The 22,840-nt window shown below is 46.5% G+C and overlaps 3 protein-coding genes across 6 annotated transcripts in view; 2 read left to right on the forward strand and 1 right to left on the reverse strand.

Annotated features, from left to right (window-relative positions):
* Positions 1-127: 127 nt before the first annotated feature.
* Positions 128-8,188, reverse strand: CDC42SE1 (CDC42 small effector 1). The gene is made up of 5 exons (XM_021688120.2): positions 7,985-8,188; positions 4,402-4,715; positions 3,750-3,860; positions 2,944-3,032; positions 128-2,430 (listed from the first exon to the last, which is right to left on the reverse strand). The coding sequence occupies exons 2-4, from the start codon at positions 4,453-4,455 to the stop codon at positions 2,958-2,960; spliced, it is 240 nt and encodes a 79-aa protein (XP_021543795.1). The 5' UTR covers positions 4,456-4,715; positions 7,985-8,188; the 3' UTR covers positions 128-2,430; positions 2,944-2,957.
* On the forward strand, positions 7,641-14,758 carry MLLT11 (MLLT11 transcription factor 7 cofactor). Its single transcript, XM_021688119.2, has 3 exons — positions 7,641-7,711; positions 9,069-9,141; positions 13,440-14,758. Exon 3 carries the CDS (start codon positions 13,446-13,448, stop codon positions 13,713-13,715), a length of 270 nt encoding a protein of 89 aa, XP_021543794.1. The 5' UTR covers positions 7,641-7,711; positions 9,069-9,141; positions 13,440-13,445; the 3' UTR covers positions 13,716-14,758.
* Positions 14,759-15,960: 1,202 nt separating this feature from the next.
* Positions 15,961-22,840, forward strand: part of GABPB2 (GA binding protein transcription factor subunit beta 2) — a 28,786-nt gene continuing 21,906 nt past the window's right edge. For 2 of the 4 annotated variants that reach the window (XM_044914166.1, XM_044914165.1), the window contains exons 1-3: positions 15,973-16,124; positions 21,164-21,271; positions 22,271-22,438. In XM_044914166.1, the coding sequence (XP_044770101.1) occupies positions 21,164-21,271; positions 22,271-22,438 (276 nt within the window). In that variant the 5' untranslated portion in view covers positions 15,973-16,124. Of the gene's footprint in view, positions 16,125-21,163; positions 21,272-22,270; positions 22,439-22,840 lie in introns of all 4 variants that reach the window. The other 2 variants (XM_021688032.1, XM_021688029.1) reach the window with 2 other exon arrangements.

Consider the following 22,840-nt stretch of genomic DNA (forward strand, 5'->3'; position numbering starts at 1 on the left):
TCTCCTTGCAAAGGGTGATGTTGGCACAAAATTCCATGTCAGCTACTTTTTAGCAGTTACCTTCATCAACCATATTTATCCTTTGACCCAAAACATGCCTGTAGTGATTACTCTGTGACTATTTTGCTTAAACATTTTTTATTTGAAAAATGTATTTAAAAGTCCAACACATTTTAATATAAATTATGACTCTCAAACCCATTCCCATCACTTTTAAGTATTGTTCAAGTGATGGTAGCATATACGTTAGAAAAGGTGGCTAAAGGCAAGAGAATACCAAAGACGACTGTGTCCAAAGAAGAGGCATTAGGACAAGGCGGAAGATCGGGGTGACCAGAGTCCATGTGTCCCCCATCCTTCTCCCCTATCCTGTGAACCCTTCAGATTGACTATAGCCCTCAGGTTATTAAGCTACTTTAGGACAAGATGAGCTACTTTCAGAACAACTAGGTAGATTGGAACAGAGTCAACCTTGGGAATGTATGACCAACCTTAGACCCTGAAAAGTGGCAGGAAATACACTGAAATTGGAACAAAATTAGAAGGTGTCACTATAGGTGGGGCAAACTGGATGGATGGTGGACTCAGCAGAGTGGATCCTAGTTCCCACCTTCCTGACCCCCCTCACCATCAAGATGCTTCTTGTTGCTGAGCTAATGAGAGACCCCCATCCTGTCTCAGAGCAGGAGGAGCTCACTGGTCATGTTCTGCCTTCCTAACCACCCTGCAAGGGAGGGGCCAGAAGAAAAAACACCTGAGAAGAAAAACTGCCTAAAGACCCTGCTCCTGCATTATTTTCCCACCTAACGCAGACTCTTCAGCCAGGTGGGGAGTGGGACCTGGTCTTCAGACAAAACTCCCTGAGTCTTATTTGTGTCTGGTTCTAGGACTGGGGCACAGAAATAGAGCTTAAAGTTTGCAGAGGATAAACCTGGGTGTCTGTGGCCCTACTGCTTTTTCTCTCTTCCTTCCCCAATCTCGCCATACTCTGTTCCTGCCTCCACACTGCAGGAACCCCTCCTCCAAACAAGAATGGAGAAGCACAGTACGCATCCATCAGGGACATGAACCCATGCAAGCACAAGCAACACACTGAATAAAGGACTGTTTCAGACATTATGTGCAGCCCTATAGAGCCTACTTTGCAAGAGGGCCTGGTTCATCTATGGCTCAGGCTTAGGATGAATAATGGGATGGGGGTAGGGTGGGGAAAACACTTTAAAGAAAAATACCTTGAGTCTAGAGCAGTGGCTCTCATCTGGGGGTGATTTTGCCTCCTAGGAGACACCTGGCAATATCTGGGGGCATTTCTGGTTGTCCTAACTAGGGTGGGCCCGATACACTACTGAACATCCTAAAATGCACAGGACAGTCCCCTATTACAAAGAATTATCCAACCCAAATGTCAGAAGTGCCTACGTTGAGAATCCTTTGCTCTAGAGGTGTCCCTGCTCCCATGCGGTGAGAATCTTAAGATCCCTAAACTCACAGATGATTGTTTTCAACCTACCCTCTCAATCTCAATGGTTAGGAAGTCCACTCTGAGACACACTTCCTAGTTTTGCAGCATTCTGAGTTTCTCTCCAGATCCCTCTTCCTCCTCACCTGGGCCAGCAGGGAGATTGGCAGAGGGCAGGCCAGGTCCCCAAGACTTAAATGGGGTACCATCAGGTTAAGACCCACTTCTTACCTTAGCTCTCATTCAATGGGAAACAATAAGGTTCCTACTGGGGATGGGACTAAAGGTAGAGGTAGTAGAAGGAGGGGGGTAATTAAGAGAACTCATCTTAAGTTACCTTTTTAATTAAAAAAGAAAAAGATGTTGGAGAACTCACAGTGCTGCAGAAACAGGGTTAGAGGCCTACTAGACAAAGAGCTGGTAGTGGCAGAGAGATATCGAGGGACCATGAGCTGAAGGTCTGAGATCTAAAGAGAAAGAGGAGACTAGGCAGTGGTCACCCTCCCATCCCCTGCTTGACCTCTGTTTCAGTTCATTCCAGGAGGAAAAAGGAGAAGGGCAGGGAGGTAAGGAGCTTCTCAGCAAAGCCGGCTTCAGCTTTGGTAATCTCACCCACCTACCCCATTTAAGGAGTTCCAGGTTAAGAGTTTAAAAACAGATGGCACCTAGACCGTCATTCAGGAGAAGGGAACGCCTTCCAGGTTCCCAGAAAACTCCTATCTCAGATCTGAGTGTCCAGGGCTTCAGCTGAGCTCCTCTGGCCAACCAGTAGTCACTTGGTCAGTCCTGCTGCCTTGAGCCCATCTCCAGGAGGGGCTAGAGCCAGAGGGAAGAGAGGGAGTCCAGCCCCCAAGCCTTCTGAGGCACTAATAGGCAGAGAGGGAAAAGAGGGGCCCTGGGGTCACTGGTTCGAGGAGGGGGTAGCATCTCTTCTGGGCTGGACATGGAACAGAGGCTTCAGACAGCAGAACCTGATTAAAAAAGAAATTGAAGAAGGAAGATAAGCCTCAAGGAAAACAGGCGTCAGGGAGAAGGCACCACCCAGCGCAGACTCTCAACTATTTCTAGGGTGCTCTTTTCTTGATTTCTGTCTGCACCTCCCTCTCTCTCTGCCTTTCTGCATCCGAAATTCTTTCTATTATTATTATTATTTTTTTTTATTCATTTGAGACAGAGAGACAGAGAGAGAGCAGGAGCAGTGGGGAGAGGCAGAGAGAGAGGGAGAAGCAGACTCCCTGTTGAGCAGGGAGCCCGACGTGGGGCTCGATCCCAGGACCTGGAGATCATGACCTGAGCTGAAGGCAGAGGCTCAACCATCTGAGCCACCCAGGTGCCCCTACATCTGAAATTCTTGACTCCCCCATTGTAATTCCTTCTTCCTCCTCTTACCTCCCATTCTTGCAGAGGATAGGGGTTCTGAGGCAGGGCATCAGGATGTGTTGACGGGGGCTGGAGGTACTGAATGGGTTTCTCTAATCACTCACCATTTCTGTTGGAGCTACAATCCCCTAGAATTGCTCCATGGCCTGTCTCGGTTTCCCTTGGATCTCATCTGCTCCTGAACTGCACCTGTCTGTGAAAAAGCACATGTGAGACCCTCGTCCTAAGTCTGGATATTGCACAGTAAGTGATCGCCCCTGTGCCCTCCATGGAAGAGGCTGACCCCATCTCCCTGGCAATAAAGTCAGTCTGAAAAGGTGAAAACCAACAGCCATTCTTCCAAGGGAAGTCTCAATGTATCCCTTCATACTGACTCTCCTGAGGGTGAGATAAAATGGGTCTCTGACTAATAAGACCTCTCACAAAGAACTCTCATATTTATCTGAGTTTCACAACTGGTGAAAAGCCTCCTTCACTATCTCCAGGCCCATTTCCCTTATTTTGAGAGCAGAAAAGAGTATTTGACATCATTTAGGTCAGGGGCGCTCAGCTCAGCCTTTTTCCTGCCTCAACACACCCAGCCACGATATGACTTACTATGGCACTGGAATAGCAGTTCTTCATTAACAGGGTTTTGGTTGTTGGAGAAAGCCCTCCAAATAAGTCTTGAGTCATATATATCCCCCATCCTCATGAAGAACAATATGCTAATTGTAAAAATGAGGGAACCTAGGCCAGAGACCTGAAATGGCAGGTCTCAGGTTTATGCAGCTGGTGACCAGGACTAGAATCCTAGTTCCAGGATTACTTCCCCACCAAGTATTTACCATGTCCCCAGCTTACACTTCAAAAAAAGGGGAAAGGTTCTAGGTCACAATCCCATATCAATCTCTCCCCATTCTCTTGTTACCATGGCAAGTCCATCTCCGGCCCCCATCTCCCCAGAGCCAATGTGAGTCAGGTGGACAAAATTCATTGGTTCCCCAATCATGGTCCGGTCAATTCGTCTCCTCTTCTTCTTCTGCTTAGAGAAGACAGGGGAGTTAGGTCTGAAAGTGGAAGAAGGGAATAGAGTCTTGAAAACCACTAGGGGAAGAGCTAACGGCCCAATGGGCAAAGGTATGTGGCATTACAACAGGGAAATCACTAGGGTCTGAAAGGCAAGTCTGGAACAACATAAACACAGAAAGGACACAGGGAGGGTGGTGAGGGCAGGGGCCTGCAGAGTGAATACTAGACAAAGAAAGGACATATCCAAGTCACCTCTGGCTGATGAGGAAACAATGGGGAAAAGTGACCGGCATTAAGCGCCACCTACAACCCCTGCCCAGCTCAGAATGGACAGAAACAGGAAGTGATAGCTAGGACGATTCACTTCCTCCGTCACCCAGTCCCCCTGGATTCCACGTACACACCTGCCTGGCCAGGGAGACTATCCTGACGGAGAGGGAAGCAAGCAGCTTGCTTTCTAGGCACCAGATCGTGGGTGGTGTGTCTGCCTCACAGGCCCCGGTAACTGACTTCTGTGAGTGCCGGGGTGGGGGTTGGGCCTGGGGACTCACCGGCTGGGGTTTCTCTACCACGCAGCAACCCAGTTTGTGCCAAAATTCACTCATGTTCCCTGATGGTTCCAGTTTCACTCCTCTGCCTGAGGCCCCAGAGGGCTCTTGCTCTGGTGCCTTGACTGCCCACTCCTCAGTCCCCTCAGGTGTAATGGCCGCCTGGGTCTGCTCAGCTGCACGGGTCTGGGGACAGCAGAGTCCAAGGTACCCTTGGCTGGGCGGGGAGGGTCAGCGTCTCGGACCCTGAGGGGCTAGCAGGGCCGGCGAGGGTGCGCAGGCGGGCACGAGGTTATGTCTTCCTCAGACGCAGAACTCTGGTTGAGCAGAAAGTAAAGACAGAAGAAAGTTAGTGTGAAATCCCACTCTACCACCGCTCCCTCCTTGAGAAGCCTCCTGATGAGCCCAGGTCTTCTCGTTCTCCCTCAAAGTCCCGAGTCCTGCACCCAACACTAACCCCTCCAAGCATAAGGACCTCACAGTTTGACTCCCAGAGAAAGGAAAAGATCCAAAAGCGCACAAGGGGTAGAGGAGCAGTAGCTGCTGGAACCAAGGGAGAGGAAGGGGACAGAAGCATTTAGGGTGAGGATGGGAGGGGCCGAAGGATGGTGGCAAAAATGAGCAAGCCCCACCTCCCGTCTCCCTGGGTTTAGGGCAGAGAGGGAGGGGCAGTTCAGTGACTCTGAAGAGGAAATGGTGGTTTTTCGTTCTCACAAACAGGGCCTCCGCCCTTGTCCCTCCCTTTTTCCTTACCTTACCCTGAACATCTAGATTTTCTTTTTTTTTTTTTTTTTAAGATTTTATTTATTCATTTGAGAGAGAGAATGAGATAGAGAGAGAGAGCATGAGAAGGGGGAGGGTCAGAGGGAGAAGCAGACTCCCCGCTGAGCAGGGAGCCCGATGCTGGACTCAATCCCGGGACTCCAGGATCATGACCTGAGCCGAAGGCAGTGGCTTAACCAACTGAGCCACCCAGGCACCCAGAACATCTAGATTTTCTTTAAGACAGAGACCTGTCTGCTCAGGTTGCAGGTGACTAACTGCAGCAGGTTGGACCTCAAGTAAGACTTTTCCTACAGGGAGGAATTTCTTCCCTCTCTATTCCCTGCCCTTGCTCCTCCTCATTTCCCTCAGCTGAGATCCAACCTCTCTCAGAAGCTTTGAGAGCCTTCCTGAAGGCTGTCTCCAGTCTGTTTATCTGTGTCCCGTGTGTGCACTCCCGTGGCATGGCTGCATCTGTGCGTGTACCAGGTGCCATACGTTCCCCGAGGAATCCTTCTCCGGCCTCCCCACCCTCCTTACATGTCCCATCGTGCCACTCTGCTCTGCCTCACACCCTGTAGGGCCCAGGCCTCCCCACCTGCCTCCTCCCATCATGCTGGGACCTGTTCTCTCCTCCCTCCTCACCACTTCCATTCCCAAGCTTCATCAGCCAACCAGACACAAGGAACTCTGCAACAGCGTTAGTGTCCAAGGAAGAGCTTCCTCCCCTTTTCCTCCCTGCCAGCCAGGGTAGGGCCCATCTGGGTTTCCTCTGTGCTCACTGCGCGTCCCCAGTCCTATGATACAGGCAACCTCAAAGACGCCAAACAGGGCCGTTTCACGACTATTACACTCTAGCATGAACTGGAATCTCTCTCCCTTCCGGGCCTGGAGCCCCGATGCTCTGGCACTCTAAACTGATCTGAGAACTGAAAGGATTTTTTTTTTAATAGCTCTGGGATGAGGTCACAGGCACACTGAGATACAGCCTGAAGGGGAGAGAAGGACCCAGGAGCCTGGGCTTTTGCTTACTTCCCCTCCCACCACTGGAGGGGAGGAGTAATGGGACAGGGCGGAAGTCAGAACACAGCTGTCCAGAGAGGGGAGCTGTGGTCAGTGGGGAAGTCAGTCAGTCACACGGTTTGTCGCAATGGTGGTGGTGGCGACTGGTAAGGGTTACAGGCGGGGGAATGAAGAAAACAATGAAGAATCAGAGGAAACCCCCAACACCACCAGACAGACTGTACAGAGCGTGGACTCTCCCCCAACACCCCTTCTGAGCAAAGCTGAGTGGACAGAAGTGGAGGGTGGGAGGGGAGAGGAGAGAAGAGGGGAGAAGAGAGGGAGGGAAAGGGGCAGTGGAGGGAACAAGGACGTTTCTGTTCCCTTTCCAGGGACCTGGCCAGAGCTGGGTGGAGGGAAAGCGTATGTGGGACTTGGCACGAAAGGGCCAATGATGATGAGAAGTGACCAGGAAATTCCATTCCCTAGGACATAGAACATAAGGGTCTCTGAAACTTGGCAGTGGGGTCAAGAGTGTGGAGAAGACTGGGCAGGGTGAATGTGGCAGTGGGGTGGGGGTGGGGGGCCAGGGCCAGAAAAGGAAGTAAGAGCAACTGGCTGCCACTCTCCTTCTTTAAAATATCTAGAGAAGAGTGGGCTGAGGAAAAATGAAGTCCTGGGCTGCTCAGCCCAGGAGGAAGAGGCATCCAAATTCATTGACCACTACTTTAGTGTGCCGTGCCCCCACCCCCCACCCCCAGCGGAGGGGAAGGGGCTGGGAAAACGGCAGGAGGAATCAGCATTAGACTGTGTAAGGCCATATCCTGACAGACAAGTAGCACTGAGAACTGGGCCAGAGTCCCAGATAGGAAGGGTGAAACATGGAGCCAGGAGACACCAAGGTCACACTGGGGCTTAGGAGCTTCCAAACTATAGTGAGTGAGCAGGAGGAGGGATGGCAGAAAGGTTCCAGAGAGGATGTACAGAGGTAGTTCCCGGGTCCTGTCCTAGCCTGAAACCGGTTTTCCCGGTCCCGCTGCCTTCAGCCCCAAGGCCTCCAACCCGCTGCCCGACAAGCCTTCACAAGAAGCAGCTGGAGAAAGAGAAAGAGAATTGAGAGAATAGAGTGGGCAATTCTGGCTCCAAGCCCGGGGCTGCAGCTGGTTCCTTGTGGAGACCTCCAGACATGGAGGGCTGCTGAGGGGCAGCAGAGACGTAGGGGGACACGCACTTTCCAGTCAAGTGACAGGCATCTGACCCAGCACCAACTGTGTCCTTCCCCCAGGAAAGGTCTTGTGGGGGCTTACGAGGAAACAGGGCTAGGCCCTAAGCTCCCTCCCCAGTGGATTCAGTCCCAGAGACTCCATGTCTGCCCGCTCCCCAACTCTACCCAGAAGTCCTCTGCTCCTCCCAACGCTGAACTAGGACTGGGATCGCCCTGGGAATCTTTCGGACTCTGTCACTGTCTTCCGCGGCTGCTTCGGGCTCAGACTTGGCCCTTCCAGGGCCCCGCTGTGCTACACTCAGTCCCGCACACGCCACCACCGAGGTTAGTGAGTCTCCAGGAGAACTTCTCCCCCTCTCGCCTCCCCCCGCCCCGGCCCCCCAGGCCCTTCCTGCCCTCTACTCTACGGCGGCCTCGGCCTGCGCGCCACACGAGCGGCGGAGCGGATGGAGACTGTTACTCAGGGAGCGCACCCCTTCTCCCACCGACCCAGCATCTCGGCAGCCCTGGCCTCCCTCCACCCCCCAGCATCCGGTGCGTCTCCGCCCGGCAGAGCAGGCGGGGCGCGCGGGCCGGGGACCCACGCGGCGGTCTCACCTGCCGTGCTCCGGCATCGAGGCGTACGGCTGCAGCGGGTGCGGCTGCGGCTGCGGCTGCGGCTGCGGCTGCGGCTGCGGCTGCGGCTGCGGCTGCGGCTGCGCGGGGGGGCTCCCGCTCCGGGCCCGCCAGTGTGGGCTTCCCGGGCTGGCTCCGCGGCGCGGCGCGGCGCGGCAGGGGAGCCGAGGGCGGGCCGGCAGAGGTGGGGCTGGCTCAGGGCGGAAACGGCGGCGACGCGATTACGAAACCCGTCCGGCCCGGAGCTGGGCGCACTGCTCCCCCCTGGACTGGTGAGGCACTGCACCACGCGGGGCCGTGGGAGGGGGCCTGGGAGCCCCCGACGGCCGCCGCCCGGGCTGCGCGAGCCGGGATCGTGGAGCCCACGAGGGGATCTCCTGAGCCGGGCCCCCAAGCTGCGCTGCCCGCAGTCGCACGTCCCCTTTGCGCGCCAGGCATTGCGGGGCAAAACTAAGCGGAGCCCCCAAATCCCCCGGACCCAGCCAAGTTTAGAGATTCGCAGTCACCCCCCGCCCCCATACGCACACACACAACCCCCAGTCCTCTTGTGCTCTACCCAAAGTGGAATGGGGCTAGGTTTATTTACTCATTGTGAGGGTGCGGAGGCGAGTCGCAAGAGTAGGGATTGCAGGGAGGGGTGGAGGATTTTTCTGATTCTCAAAAATAAAATACTTCGTGACTTGAAATCCATAAATTGGGGAATAAAGGGACACTCCTCTATTGTTATCTAGAGCTAAGCTTTTTAATCCATAAGCCTAAAATTAAGGGACAATTAACTGCTCATTCATTGCACCCCAGTCAGCATGGGGGTGCTGTAAGAGCTCGGGAATAATTGTGCCGACCAATAAGCCTACGGAGATGCTTTAATCCTGTCTCCCTCCCTAAAGTGTTCTGGAACCTATCATTTGAATTAGCCGAGTCAGGCAAGGAGGGGGCGGGGAGTCCTTCCGCCCTTCTTAGGAGGGGCTGCATTGCAGGGGGAGACTGAGCAGATAGACTCAGCCACAGAAGAGGGAGAGGGAGTGAGAAGACAAAGCCGTCAAAGCCCCAACAGCTTTTTCTCCAGCCCAGAGCAGACGCCGGAGCCCCCGAGATACTCCTTCCATCTTTGGAACACACCAGTAATTCACTGATAACAGGTAAACTGAATTGAGGGAAGGGGGGCAAGGGGCTGCAAAGATAGAAGAGCAGCTGCTTCTGGTTAGGTTGAAGACCCTAAATAAGGAGAAGGTTGGGGGACGGCTCAAGAGGAGAGAAGGGGGCGCTATGAACAATGAGTAGTTTTTTGGTCCCCTTGTTATATCTCTTTGCTAAGATCTCCATCCTTGCCTTCTAATCCACAGACATTAATTTCTAACAATTTACATGGAGCTATCATTTCTCAGCATTTATCTCATTTCAAGTATCTATTTTCCTATATTTTGTCTTATGTATTTTGTTATCTTCAGTCGTTATCTGTATCTTCTTTTTCAAGCTATAATTTGTTTTACCTGTTTTTTGATGACTCTCTAGTCTTCCTGTATTACTCCAGCCTGTACTTCCCTATATTTACTTTTTTTTTCTGTAGTGTTCCACTGATGTGTCTACCTTCACCCCAAACTGATTTGTCTCCATAGGAGGGAATTTGGGGGAAGGGATGAGATAATATTGAAAGTAATCCTGACCTCTCTTTTAACAGTCTCCCACTCCCTATCTCAAACCTTCGCCCCAAAGAAAGAGGCAGCTTGAAGTAGGAAGGTGGAGGCCTCTATGTTGGAGAATTGCCTGATCCCACATTGAAATCAGTACAGCGCACAAAAGCTACATATGGTGGCAGATTCTGGAAAAGGAATGCTTATTTGCAGCTTAGTGGGAATAGATGGGGGGAGGGCATGGCTAACAGGAAAATCCAAGACCAGAATGAGGCAAATATAAGGAGATGCCAGAGAGCTTCCATTCCCTCCAACCACCATCCCTTGTCCTCCTCCCCACCCCACCCCCCAAGGTGGCAGCATGACACAGCAAGGCCCTGTTGGGCAGGCCTTGGATTCCCACAGAGGGTCTAGACAAAGGGTATTTGGGTGTGTCTGTGTGGCTCAGAGAGAGTGTGTCTTTTTATACCATGTATTTGCTGATCATGTATCTCTAAGAATAGATGGTGATATTTAGAAATTACCTTTGCCTAAAACATCTGGATAATTTAAAATGAAGGACCGTTAGAAGTATTTATTGAGCGTATATTGTAGTCCAAGCCCTTTAAGGAATGTGAAGAAAGATGAGGTATGGATGGAGAACATTTGGGGAGGGGAAGAGAAAGCTTGCTGGAAAAGGGACCTCTTGGAAAATTTGGAGATTTGGGAATTAAATCTGTACTATATTAAATACCAAAATTTCATTACTAATGAATGTAATGTAATGTAGATGGTATTTTAGTTTCAATTTTCTGTGTAGTCAGTGTTCTTGACTTGATTTTAAATGCCATACATACTTGTGTGAGTGTCTTTCTAGAATGCATTTGGTACTTTATGTACATGTCTCTGAGTCAATGGCGTAGCCAGAAATTTTAGACCTTGTGAGTTAATATTTCACAAAATTTCCTTTAGCATTTTTAATTGCAAGACACACTCTGCCAGACACTCAGGGATTGTTTGGACAATTTTTATATATACTCTGGTTTTAAGAAAAGGACTCAGTTTGTCAAAGAGCTTTTTCCCTCAGATTCTAGCTTGCTCTCTACTACCTTTTGCATTTTCATCATTCAGATCAGAATCACAGGAATAATCAACACCTAATTCATTGAATATCTGTTCTTCAGGAGCAAGTTTTGAGAATATTGGTATAGGATTATATGGAACTGTGGACAACTATCTATGTGCAGCACATCAAAAAAAGACCAGATTGAGAATGAGACCTGGATCCAACTGGCTAGAAGGCTTCAGAAGTCACTAGATAATTTCTAACATCTTTTCTCTTTTCTTTTCTTTCTCTTTCTTTCCTTCTTTCTAAATATACACTATGTTATAGCACAGAATATATTTATTTATTCATTTTTAAAGTAATCTCTGCATCCAACATGGGGCTCAAACTCACAACCCCAAGATCAAGAGTTGCACAGTTCACCAGCTGAGCCAGCCAGGCACCCTGAACGTGTTTCCTAGTTTTAAAATCCTATGGGCTTTTTCCTCCCTATGATTCTATTTTTTAAAGTACATATTATATGCCCAGCATTATACTAAGCTTGCTCTGGAGGGGACTGGTAAGGGAGGGGATATAAAAGAAGCCAGCAAGGTAGGCAAATAACTGGTAATCTTGGCGGGGGGTGGGGGGGAGCGGGGTGGGGGGAGGAAGGAAAGAAACAAAATCAGAAAAAACAGGACAAAAAAAATCCCTGTGGTTAGTCAGTAGTCAGTAACACTGATGATTCCTGAGGTTTGCATCTTGGGATCTCTGTAGTCCCAGACTGAAGCTGGAGTTGGTAGGCTGAGAGGTACAACCATTTTTTTGTACCTCTCTTTCTGTACACGTCTCTGCAAATTACTGTGGAGATGATCAGAGCTGAATATCATAGGATGATGACCTCACCTTTCTAACATGCTCCCCCACCCTGTTCCAGTCCCCACATAACCCTCCTTCTAAGCAGCCTCTCTGCTGAGTAATGCTCAGTTCCCAGGGTTTATTTTGGAGTCTGAACCTCAGAAGAGAAAGAGCAACTGACAATTGGCTTTTAACATTAAAAACATCCTAGGCTGCCCACTTTTTCTAAGCCCCTACACTCACACATAACTGTGCTCTAGATTAAGACGTTGTTTTTCGGCCTTAGTTGAGATGGTTCACATTACCTGGGGTTATAGAATTTCTATAGTGTAATGGTTATCATGTTCGCCTAACACATTTTATGGAGGCAGTTAGGAACCTATTTAAGGCCACTATTTAGGACCCTCAAGGCCTGGTAGGAGCCAATGGAGTGTGCTGGGAGGAAGGCCTTTTAAAATGGGGGTTTTATTTTTGGAGGCAATGGAATGTTCTTTCTGCTTCTTTGGGAACATTTCAACTAATGCTTTGGCCCCTTCCATTGGCTAGTAACCAGCAGGGTGCAGGAGGTAGAATAGTCATATATCAGGATGTGGGTGGGATGAGCAAGAAAGGTGATAGGAGCACTCGTTAAAGCATGGAACAGTATCTAATCCTGACAAGGGACTTTCTCCTTCCAATCTAAGCTCTTACTCTCCTTACCTGGAATTTCCAATCCATTTGCTCTCAGGTATAATCTAGCATTGGGATCAAAGAATAAAGGTCTTGTTATAGCACAGGAAAATTCTTTTAGCACCTGGGTTTTGTTTTGAAGGAGAGGTAGGCTAGAGCGAAATATAGGCTGTTAAGACTTATCTATGGGCTAATAGATGGGGGGTGGCAAGTTATGGATTGTATTAAATAGTGAGAGGAAATTAATCAACAGTTTCGAATGTCTTTTGTGTGCAAAGCCCAGCACCTATGAAGAAGGTATAAAGTAGACTGGTTTTTACCTTTAGAGAAACTTTCTTGCAGGAGAGAGACTGTCCCTATACAAGACACATAACAGTGATCTGTAGCCCCAAACTGATAATAGGTAAAACTCTACAGGGTGTTGGTAGAGATGCTGGAAGATACAGGGTAGGGGGAGCTGAGTAAGTTTAAGGAAGTCCTCCTGGAAAGGTGAGTTTATAGTAGGGTTTAGAAGGCAGGGAGGAAAACAGAAAGCAGAAATGTCATGGAAGCCCTTTATAGAGGTACCTATTAAGCCAAAGTCAAGAAGTTGAGGATTTACTAACATAATAAGGATTCAGGGGAAAGATTCCTCTAAGGACTTGAATTCTTCTAGGGACTCCTCCAGTAGTCTTGAAACTTAGGTAGTTATTTTAAGATGGAGAGTAGAGAGGAGCTTTCAGGTTGGTGAAAACACGTGGAGATGTGGGGAGAGCAGTATACCTGGAGAGGGCATGGAAGCTCTGCACCCTTTCCCTATGTCCCTGGCCTTGTGCATCTCTTCCATCTGCTGTTCCTGAGTTACAGTCTTTTATAATAAACTGGTGATCTAGTAAGTAAAAAAAAAAAAAAAAAAAAAAAGATGGAGAGTAGAGGAAAAAAGCAGAGAGTAGAGAAAGGTAAGTATGAGAGGAATGAGCATAACTAGCAGAGAATGTGCTACTGCTAGGAAGGTTGGGGCCAAATTCTAGAAAGCCTTGAAAACCAGGCCCAAGATTGACATGAAGGAGTAGGCAGTGAATTAAGTCATTTCAAGATGGGGAGAAGTTAGGAAATGGTAGAAAACCATCATAAAGGAAGAGGTCCCAAAGCTCATTCTAGGGAACTTGGATCATGTACAGAGGCAAATGGGGATGTAAAGTTTTTGAGTAAGGAAAGGCCATGGGCCATGAAGAGGTTGCTGTAGCATGAAGACTAACAAGTGGTTTCTTTCTAGGAAGTTATGAGGGACCCCGTGAGTAGCCAGTACAGCTCCTTTCTTTTCTGGAGGATGCCCATTCCAGAACTGGATCTGTCGGAGCTGGAAGGCCTGGGTCTGTCAGATACATCCATCTACAAGATCAAAGACAGCAGCGCTGGCAAAATGACCGGGCAAGCAACTGGAGAACAGGAGAAAAACTCCGAAGGCGATGCCCTCCTTGAATACAGCACCTTCAACTTCTGGAGAGCTCCCATTGCTAGTATCCACTCCTTTGAATTGGACTTGCTTTAAGCCCAAGACTTCTCTCTCCCACCACCTTGCCCTCACCGTCTTCCCTTTCAAGCCCCTTCCTTTCCACCCTTTTCTCCTATTAATCTTGCTCTCTCCCCTCTATTGTGTTGAGGTGGTGCTGATGAATCTGCCAGAGTTGTGTTGTATTTATTTATTTATTTATTTATTTATTTATTTATTTATTTATCTCTCTCTCTCTCTATCTTATCAGTTTCTCTCAAAAGCCCTTAAGCCACAAAGAACAGGGTTCAAGCAATGGAGTACTGGATCACAGGGATTCCTTCTTTCCCCTCCCCAGATACTAATTCCAGATAACAGGCCTGGTGGGGGCACCAGAGAGTAGTACAGTGGTACAAAATGGAGGACCGATTTTCTACTTCATTTTAATCAGCATTAGAGATTGCTCAAACCTAATTTCCTGCTCCGTATCAGTAAACACAAATCTTTCTTCCAGAGTTGATGAAAACCTTAGAAGTTTTAATTTGAGATTATCTGCTACAAGACAGTAGGATTTCTAAAAGGCTAAGGTGATAAGTCTCTTGCTATTTGATCCTGCTCCTTGTAATACACTTTTTCGCAGAGAAATTGGGGGTAGTTAAAAGTATAAAACAAGAGGAAATAATACATCATGGAAAATTAAAATAAGGGAAAGCATTGAATCATTTCAGAAATAACCACATTCTCAAAAGGGTGTTCCTCCTTCAAGCCTACTCACTTTATAACTTTGCTCCTAACAGAAAACTCTGAGGAAAATGACTCCAATTTCAATTCTTAAGATGCAATCTTACTGAATACTATGATAATTTGTAAGGTTTTGATTCTGTTTCTAAAAGGCATAGGGTTTGGCCTTTAGTGTTTCAGTCTTGCCCTTCATTTGCAATGTATAATACTCATCAGCGGGCCTCAGGCACAGTTCTTCAGCTACCTTGAGACCATGAAATAATCACATTATAACCCTACACCTTGTCCCCCCATTCCTTCCAAAATTATTGCTGATTTGTGCTGCCATTTACTCATTTCTTTAATAAAGACATTCAATCCCAGGACTGGATTCTAGTTTTCTCTCTCTTCAAAGAGAAGTAGTATAGATCTCCGAAATTAGCCTTGCTTTCCCCTTCCGCTAAGACGAAAGCTGCAACCACTTTTCTACTTGCCCACTGGCTACCAAAATACCAAGGTAATAATTCTAGATGCCTCAGAAGGCACCTGTGTTACCAAATATGCTCTTCATTATCTTAGTCTAGGTGCCTAAGAAACTAATTCACCCAAATATGTTTATCTGCTTATTTACCACTCGTCTCATTAAAAAACAAAAACCCCCAACTATTTGAACTTACAAATAGAGCATGTAAACAGGAATGAAACAAGATTTTGACTCTCAAAAAGGGAAGCCGTAAATATCAAAATGGATCGAACATGGGCAGTTTGCCGTAAATACTTTAAAGATGACACTAGCAAGTTCAGAAAAGGTAGACGCGAAAACCTTAGGCTTTGAAAGGCCCACCGTAAACGACAAAAGCCAAAATCTTAATAAAGAGTGGAGCCATGACGTGTCCTTTCCAATGTTCACTTATTTTTGAAGGGCTTCTTTCCCGATTTCTCGCTGCCCTTAGTTAGTGGCCATGGATGAATGAAAATGGCAATCAATTGTTTGGTATGTAAAATGTGTAAGTGGATTTGCAAACTCATGCTGTATCCCCTTTCAAGCCTCTAAAAAGAAATGAATCCATTATCTGGTCCACGGTTCCGGGGTCCTTACATTCATGCTGTAAACTGGAAATACAACCGTCAGGGCACCAGAGTTTAATTCGAGCGCAAAGCCGGGGATGTCCCAACAGTTTCACCCGAGGTACAGACGGGGAAACAAGGTTTTCCCGTCAACCTTAAAGCCGGCCCCAAGACAAGCTACCAAAACGGCGCAGGACCCACGCCGACTCTAATTTCTCCTCGACACATCCCCTAAGTTCTCGGCGCCGAAAGCGTCGGGTCCGTCCCCTACCGGAACTATAGGACACGTAAGACGCGTAACAACAATCCTCCGCCTCGTAAAATAGTCCCGTCTGGTTTATCTCGGATACACACTTTTCCACCACAAAAAGCCTTCGATGGAAAGAAAATGAGCTTCGGTGGTGCATTGCTCTTCTGTTCGAATGTAAATGTGGGTTTTCTGATCATTTTCTCCTTATAGATCCCTCCGCCAAAATGTGTATTAGCTGAGTCTTCACTTCCGGGTCCGCCATTTTGTTGCCTCCATTTCTCCACGAGGGGGGGTTAAAGGCCCCCAAAATATGCATATATGAAAAAGCCAAAAAGTAACCGTCAGTGATAGGGAGTCTTAACTAGAGAAAGAAACGGAACCAAACTGGGGGGCTCGATGAAAGCGCGGCCGGCAGCGTCCCGGACGAGGAGGTGAGGGGGAAGAAGATGTGTGGACTCTGGGGGGCGTCGGGGCTGGAAGGGAGACTGCCGTGAGAAGTTGTACCGCAGCCCAGCCCAGCCCCGGACTTCTGGGTGCAGACGGAGCGGCGCCCCTCCACTGGCGGGGGAGCTCGGGGAGGGGGATGAAGAGGAAGGGGATGCTGCCGGGAGGAAGGGGAGGGGACTGGGAGGTGAAGAGGGGGTGGGTGTAAGACCTGGGGCTGGGGAGCTGGACCCAGGGAAGCGAGGGCCACGGAGGTGACCGCCAGGGGGCAGCCCGGAACCCGGCCGGGGGCTGCCTCCCTGGGCTGAGAGGCCTTGGCTCCTTGTCCCATTGTCCCCATTGACTCTTCTTCCAGAAAGACAACGTTGCTTTTTGGAACTGGAGGATTTGTGATGGAGGAGAAAACGGGGACTCTCAATTCTCTGACCTCAGTAATAGCCTAAAGATTTTGAGTGAGCTCAGTAATCGGAGCAAGAGCAGTAAGGGCTCCGCCCCCAGTTGTTGCACAGTTGTTTGTACAGCTGGCGGCCCGGTGGAGACGTGTGCAATAGAAAAAGAAAAAAAAAAGGTTGTCAGACATGGACTCTTCAATTCCATTTCTCCTCGTTAGCTTTCACCTGTTCTCACAGATTTCCTTGAGCCAGCAGGGATTATCCCGTTCTTCTCTCTCTTCCCAGAAGTACTTCTTTCTCTCTTAAACATCTGTAGAAAAGGACATTCTATGGCTTACCTCCAACAATTTAACATTTTTGGCCGTCTGGGACCATATTTGCATCGTGCCATTTGACCCACCCAGTCCCATAGAGATGTTCTTAAGCATCTATGTTCGTACACGCTTTGAAACAGTGAAACAGAACTGCTCCACCCATATTCTTGTATCAACAAATGTAATTACTCTGTGATAATAGAGTACTTTGTTGTCAAGAGCTCAAGCCCTTCATCACTTATTAAAACACACTTATTCAGAGTTCTTGTATGTTTGTTTGGGGAGTGGGTGCTTTGTTACTTTATCCATCTCCAAAATCCTAAGTGACAAGTTAGATCAGATTTTGTTTTTTCACTTCATATATAGAGAAAGTAGAGGTACATCCAGTAAGGAAGAATGTTTTCCCTGTGTGTTTAATAATCAGGGAGCTTGAAAGTGCCTAGACTGTCCTCTTGACTCTTGGCTACATCTCGTCCGGTGGGTATTGTCAGCGTTTAAGTAGGATATGGGAGAATGGCACATAATCCCCCCAAATGCTGTTATATTAAAAATACATTTTACTTCTACTTGGGAGAGATGCTTCAGAAGGTTAACTCAGAAGAGTGGAGGATGGGGAGAAAAGAACCTTGAACACATTTCTAGGAGAACTTTTTTATATCAGGTGATAAATAGAACACGCTACTTACATTCTAATCCTAAAGTTTAATTGTATTTTTGTATAGTAAGAAATAAGACTTTCCGGGGCGTCTGGGTGGCTCAGTCGTTGGGCGTCTGCCTTGGGCTCAGGTCATGATCCTGGGGTCCTGGGATCAAGCCCCGCATCGGGCTCCCTGCTCCGCGGGAAGCCTGCTTCTCCCTCTCCCACTTCCCCTGCTTGTGTTCCCTCTCTCGCTGTGTCTCTGTCAAATAAATGAATAGGATCTTAAAAAAAAAAAAAGAAAGAAAGAAAGAAAGAAAGAAGACTTTTCATGGCCTATTTAAAGAATGGGATGACAAATCTGGGTCAGTTGCCATTTAATGGTTCTGATACATGGGCTCACAAATCTGATTAAAGAAAAGTGGGGGCGCCTGGGTGGCTCAGTGGGTTGAGCGTCAGACCTTTGATTTTTGTCTCAGGTCATGATCTTGGAGTCGTGGGATGAAGCCCAGTGTCAGGCCCTGCACTCAGCGCAGAGTCTACTCATCCCTCTTCCCCTCCCGCACCCCACACTGGCTCTCGCTCTCTCTCAAATAAATAAATAAAATCTTAAAAAAAAAGAAAAAGAAAAGCAGGGTTCCTGGGTGGCTCAGTTGGTTAAGCATCCAGCTCTTGATTTTGGCTTAAGTCATGATCTCAGGATTGTGAGATTGAGCCAGCCTCAATCTCTGCACTGAACACAAAGGCTGATTAAGATTCTTCTCTCTCCCTCTCTCTCTACCCCTTCCCTCCCCTGCTCGTGCACTCGTGCTCTCTCTAAAATAAATAAATTTTTAAAAATAAAAGAAAAGTGATACAATTAATGTGTGTTTGAAAGCAGACTATGGTGAAAAAAATTGACCTGAGAAATACTGGGCAAGAGTTCAGATGCTGAAGACAACAGTTGCAGTGGGATAAAATTAACTTATTTAAAGGATCTGTTTTCTAGATGTATCAGCTTCCCCAGAATGTGAAGCAAACCAGATTTCTCCTTACGCAGATACCTCAGCCTTCAACTGAATATTTTTTTATGGTAGAGAGTAGCTGAAATTTCACTATTAGGATACTTCTGCTTTTTGCCAGCATTTCTGAACATCCCTGTGTAGGGAATTCTTTCCCTTTGTGATCAGTTATTATGGAAGTGTTTAAGACTTGGTGATATACCTTTTATATATAGTGTAATTTGAGAAAATGTGAGGGAGTCATTTATGACTAATGAACCATCTAAAAATTTGCTCTTGTTTCTAACTGCTAGCAATAAGAAAATTAAACTGAAAATTAAATTTGATATTCTAAAAGGAAGATAATTATGGAGAAATGCAAAGTGTCAGTTTTCTGTAATGCTTTGCTATCATTTTTTTTCTCTAGCATTTTCTTGAGTTGTGAAAACTGACATAGAGGTTCATACTATTAAAGTTCATCCTCTCCTCTTGAACATATTTATTCAGAGGTCTGGACTGGAGCCTGGGTATACTCATTTTGAACAAACTCCCTGGTGGTCTCCTGAGCACCCATGTTTGAGGACAATGCTCTGTGATATAGATTGGAAAATTAAACCACATAGTGGCTGAATGATTTGCCTAAGCCAATGATTCTCAGATTTTCTGGTTTCAGAACTCATTTATATTCTTTTTTTTTTTTTTAAAGATCTTATTTATTTATTTGACAGAGAGACACAACAAAAGAGGGAACACAAGCAGGGGCAGAGGGAGAGGGAGAAGCAGGCTTCCCGCAGAGCAGGGAGCCTGATGCGGGGCTCGATCCCAGGACCCCAGGATCATGACCCGAGCCGAAGGCAGACGCCTAACGACTGAGCCACTCAGGCGCCCCGAGAACTCATTTATATTCTTAAAAATTATTGAGGACTCCAGTGTGTTATATCTATTGGGATTTACTGTTTTAGAAATTAATTTTTAAATGCTCATTAATTAAAATACAATTGTAAATCCTGTACATGTGAACATAAATAACACATTTTTAATTAATTAATTTAAAAAATATTTTTAAAAAGATTTTATTTATTTATTTGACAGAGAGAGGGAGAGAGAGAAGCACAAGCAGGTGGAGCGGCAGGCAGAGGGAGAAGCAGGCTTCCCGCTGAGCAGAGAGCCTGACGCGGGGCTCGATCCCAGGACCCTGGGATCATGACCTGAGCCAAAGGCAGACACTTAACTGACTAAGCCACCAAGGCATTCCTCAAACACATTTTTATGAAAAATATATCTTCCAAGTTAAATAATGAGAGGAATGGCATTGTTTTTTATTTTTGCAAATCTCTTTAACTTCTGGCTTAATAGAAAACAGCTGCATTCTCATATTTACTATTGCATTTAATCTGTTGCAATATTTACTTGGAGAAAAGGGGGGTGGTGCTTTAATAGCTTTTTCAGGTAATTGTGGGTGTTTTGTTTTTTATTTGACAGAGAGACAGCAAGAGAGGGAACACAAGCAGGGGGAGTGGGAGAGGGAGAACAGGCTTCCCGCGGAGCAGGGAGCCCGATATGGGACTCGATCCCAGGACCCTGGGATCATGACCTGAGCCGAAGGCAGATGCTTAACGACTGAGCCCCCCAGGCGCCCTGTGGGTGTTCTTCTTTGATGCTACTACACAAACACTGGACAAAGTGGCAGTTTCTTTTTCTTTTTTTTTTTTTTTTAAGATTTTGTTTTATTTTTATTTATTTGACAGAGAGAGAGAAACAGCATGAGAGGGGATAGGGTCAGAGGGAGAAGCAGGCTCCCCGCTGAGCTGGGAGCCAGATGTGGGACTCGATCCCGGGACTCCGGGATCATGACCTGAGCCGAAGGCAGTCGCTTAACCAACTGAGCCACCCAGGCGCCCCAAAGTGGCAGTTTCTTAAAAGTTAGTTGCAGTGAGGAATCTGAAACCGTATCAATGAAATTATTATACTGTTACCTTAAAATGCACTGATCTGTCTTTCACTTTGATTGCTTTTACCCATACATGATTTTATAACATGCATTGGTCATTTGAAAAATACTGGTTAAGCAAATTATGCAGGCCACCCAAATGTTGATGCATTTTATTATACAATGTTAAAAAATCACATTCATTAGTATTACCACTAATTTCATCAGAAAAGTCTGTAGTAAGCTATCAACCCATAGTTGTGGATTTAAGTTTCCCAAAATTCTAATTTTGCTTGAAAGCTCAAATTATAATTAATAATTGTCAGTAAACACTGTCAGTTGTTTTCCTTGAAGTGACAGGCTCACTTTGTTCATTTTTTAAAAAGTGTCTGCCATATACCTGAGTCTGAATAGCCTTGGTGTTTGTTCATCATTCTTCTGTGTGAGATAACATTTCTACCCATAGTTGTTTCTAAGGAATGAAATGCTGTTTTATTGATTCCTTAAGTTAGAGAGGTGGTAATGTGTTGCACAGATTTCCAAAGTATTTTTCTGAAAATTGAACATTAAGGAACTATTGTTTAGGGCCTGAAACTTTCCCAAATATCTGATTGTGTTAGATGAGGTAGAAAGGAAGTGCCCTACTGGATAGTCAGCTTGAGAAGTATCTTACATATATTTAAGTACAAGAGGTCTTCTAAAAACATTTTATAGGCAGCTTTCCTTGTGTTTGAGTTATAGCTTCCTGAAAATATTTGTTCCTATGCATAAAGATGTCTTTGGTGGACTTGGGGAAGAGGTTGCTAGAAGCAGCAAGAAAAGGCCAAGATGATGAAGTGAGGACATTGATGGCAAATGGCGCTCCCTTCACCACAGACTGGGTAAGCTCTTTCAGTTATTCCCAACGTGTGCTGTTACCAATTTCTTACTTTTTTTTTTTCCAGAGATTTTATTTTTAGGTAATCCCTCCACCCAATGTGGGGCTCAAACTCACAACCCCCGAGATCAAGAGTCACATGCTCTATTGACTGAGCCAACCAGGCGCCCCAGCATTGCCTAATTTTAACAATCCAATGAGCCAGTGTCCTCTATCCTGGGGTGATTAATTCATAACTTTAGAGGCAAGCAGGTACTTAGCACTTCACAAAAAGGAAGAAAAGGAAACCTATGAGATTAGCATTTCTATTAATAGACCTGAAAAGAGCAATATGAGCTAAATCCACTCAGGCAAAGAGGCTGAACATATATGAAATGCAAAGAATAAACAGCATAGGCTTAAAGTAAAAGACCTAACACAAAGAAAGGAATAGTTCTCTGGCCAAAGTGGCCAAAGATAGATCACTCTTCCAGGATTTACTTTGAGATGATCCAGGCTGCTTATTGCTATTGACACGCCATTGCTAAAACTTTATTGCCTCTTCATCTCATCAGTCTTTTTACTTTGCATTACTTGGCAACAGACTTCTATTCCAGCCAGTTAAATTTGCACACCAAATCTCAGTATCTTTCTAGTTTCTGCCCTTTTCCTAAGAATTATATTGAACCCACCTATCCCTTTCCAATGCAGAATGTTCTTGTTCATCCTTTTTTTTTTTTACCTTCTTCTAAGCTTTGCTTAACATCATGTCATTTAGAGAATCTTTCCTGATAAATCCATCTGACTTAAATCCATTATACTTAGCACTTAATTAATTGGTGGTATATTTACTTGCCTGTTAGAATATTAATTTCTTAATTCTTTACTCCTCTCCTGTTGCACAACCAGATTCTCACTCCAAAGACAGGAACCGTAGACTGTACCTCTTGTTCATTTGTGTCTCTCCATAATGATTTAGGACTCTGCACACAGTTGATATTCAATGAGTATTATTTTCCCACAGCTTGGAACATCACCCCTCCACCTTGCAGCCCAGTATGGTCATTATTCCACAGCAGAAGTGCTCCTTCGAGCAGGCGTTAGCAGGGATGCCCGGACCAAAGTGGACAGGACCCCTTTGCACATGGCTGCAGCTGATGGACATGCACACATCGTGGAACTGCTTGTTAGGGTAATAGTGGCAGATCTGTATTGTAAAAAAGACACCCACCTCCCTGTTTTCTTACTTCAACGGGTAGTAGGAAACTAGGCTGGGAAAGATTAAGTTTAGGACAGTTCATAGCATAGATTTGTGTCTCTTTCAAGAGACATGGCAATGAGGATTTTGTTTTCTAATCTTTTACAGGCTAAGCAGACTTTATTGATTTTTCTTCATTTCCTTTCTGCAGGTGTTTTCTGTACTTATGCCTATTTTTGTAGGCACTCAGCTCTCTGTTAATAAATGCAACAAAAATCTGTTCTTTTCCCCATCCTTTCCCATCTGTTATAATTTCCCAGTTGTCCTTAGAAGAACCACTCATTGAAGACAATATGACTGTCATCATTCAGGAAAATTTGAAGAATGTTTTTCCCT

This window comes from Neomonachus schauinslandi, chromosome 4 (assembly GCF_002201575.2).
Source record: "Neomonachus schauinslandi chromosome 4, ASM220157v2, whole genome shotgun sequence".
Lineage (NCBI taxonomy): Eukaryota > Metazoa > Chordata > Mammalia > Carnivora > Phocidae > Neomonachus > Neomonachus schauinslandi.

Bases quoted from the DNA above. Each gene is read 5' to 3' on its own strand.
- CDC42SE1 (XM_021688120.2), bottom strand. From the start codon at position 4,455: ATGAGTGAATTTTGGCACAAACTGGGTTGCTGCGTGGTAGAGAAACCC. The intron at 3,861-4,401 runs GTGAGTCCCCAG...TTCTCTAAGCAG, and splicing joins TGGTAGAGAAACCCCAGCCG to AAGAAGAAGAGGAGACGAAT. The intron at 3,033-3,749 runs GTAACAAGAGAA...GCTTTTTCACAG, and splicing joins CCGGAGATGGACTTGCCATG to ACAGGTGCAGTTCAGGAGCA.
- MLLT11 (XM_021688119.2), top strand. From the start codon at position 13,446: ATGAGGGACCCCGTGAGTAGCCAGTACAGCTCCTTTCTTTTCTGGAGG.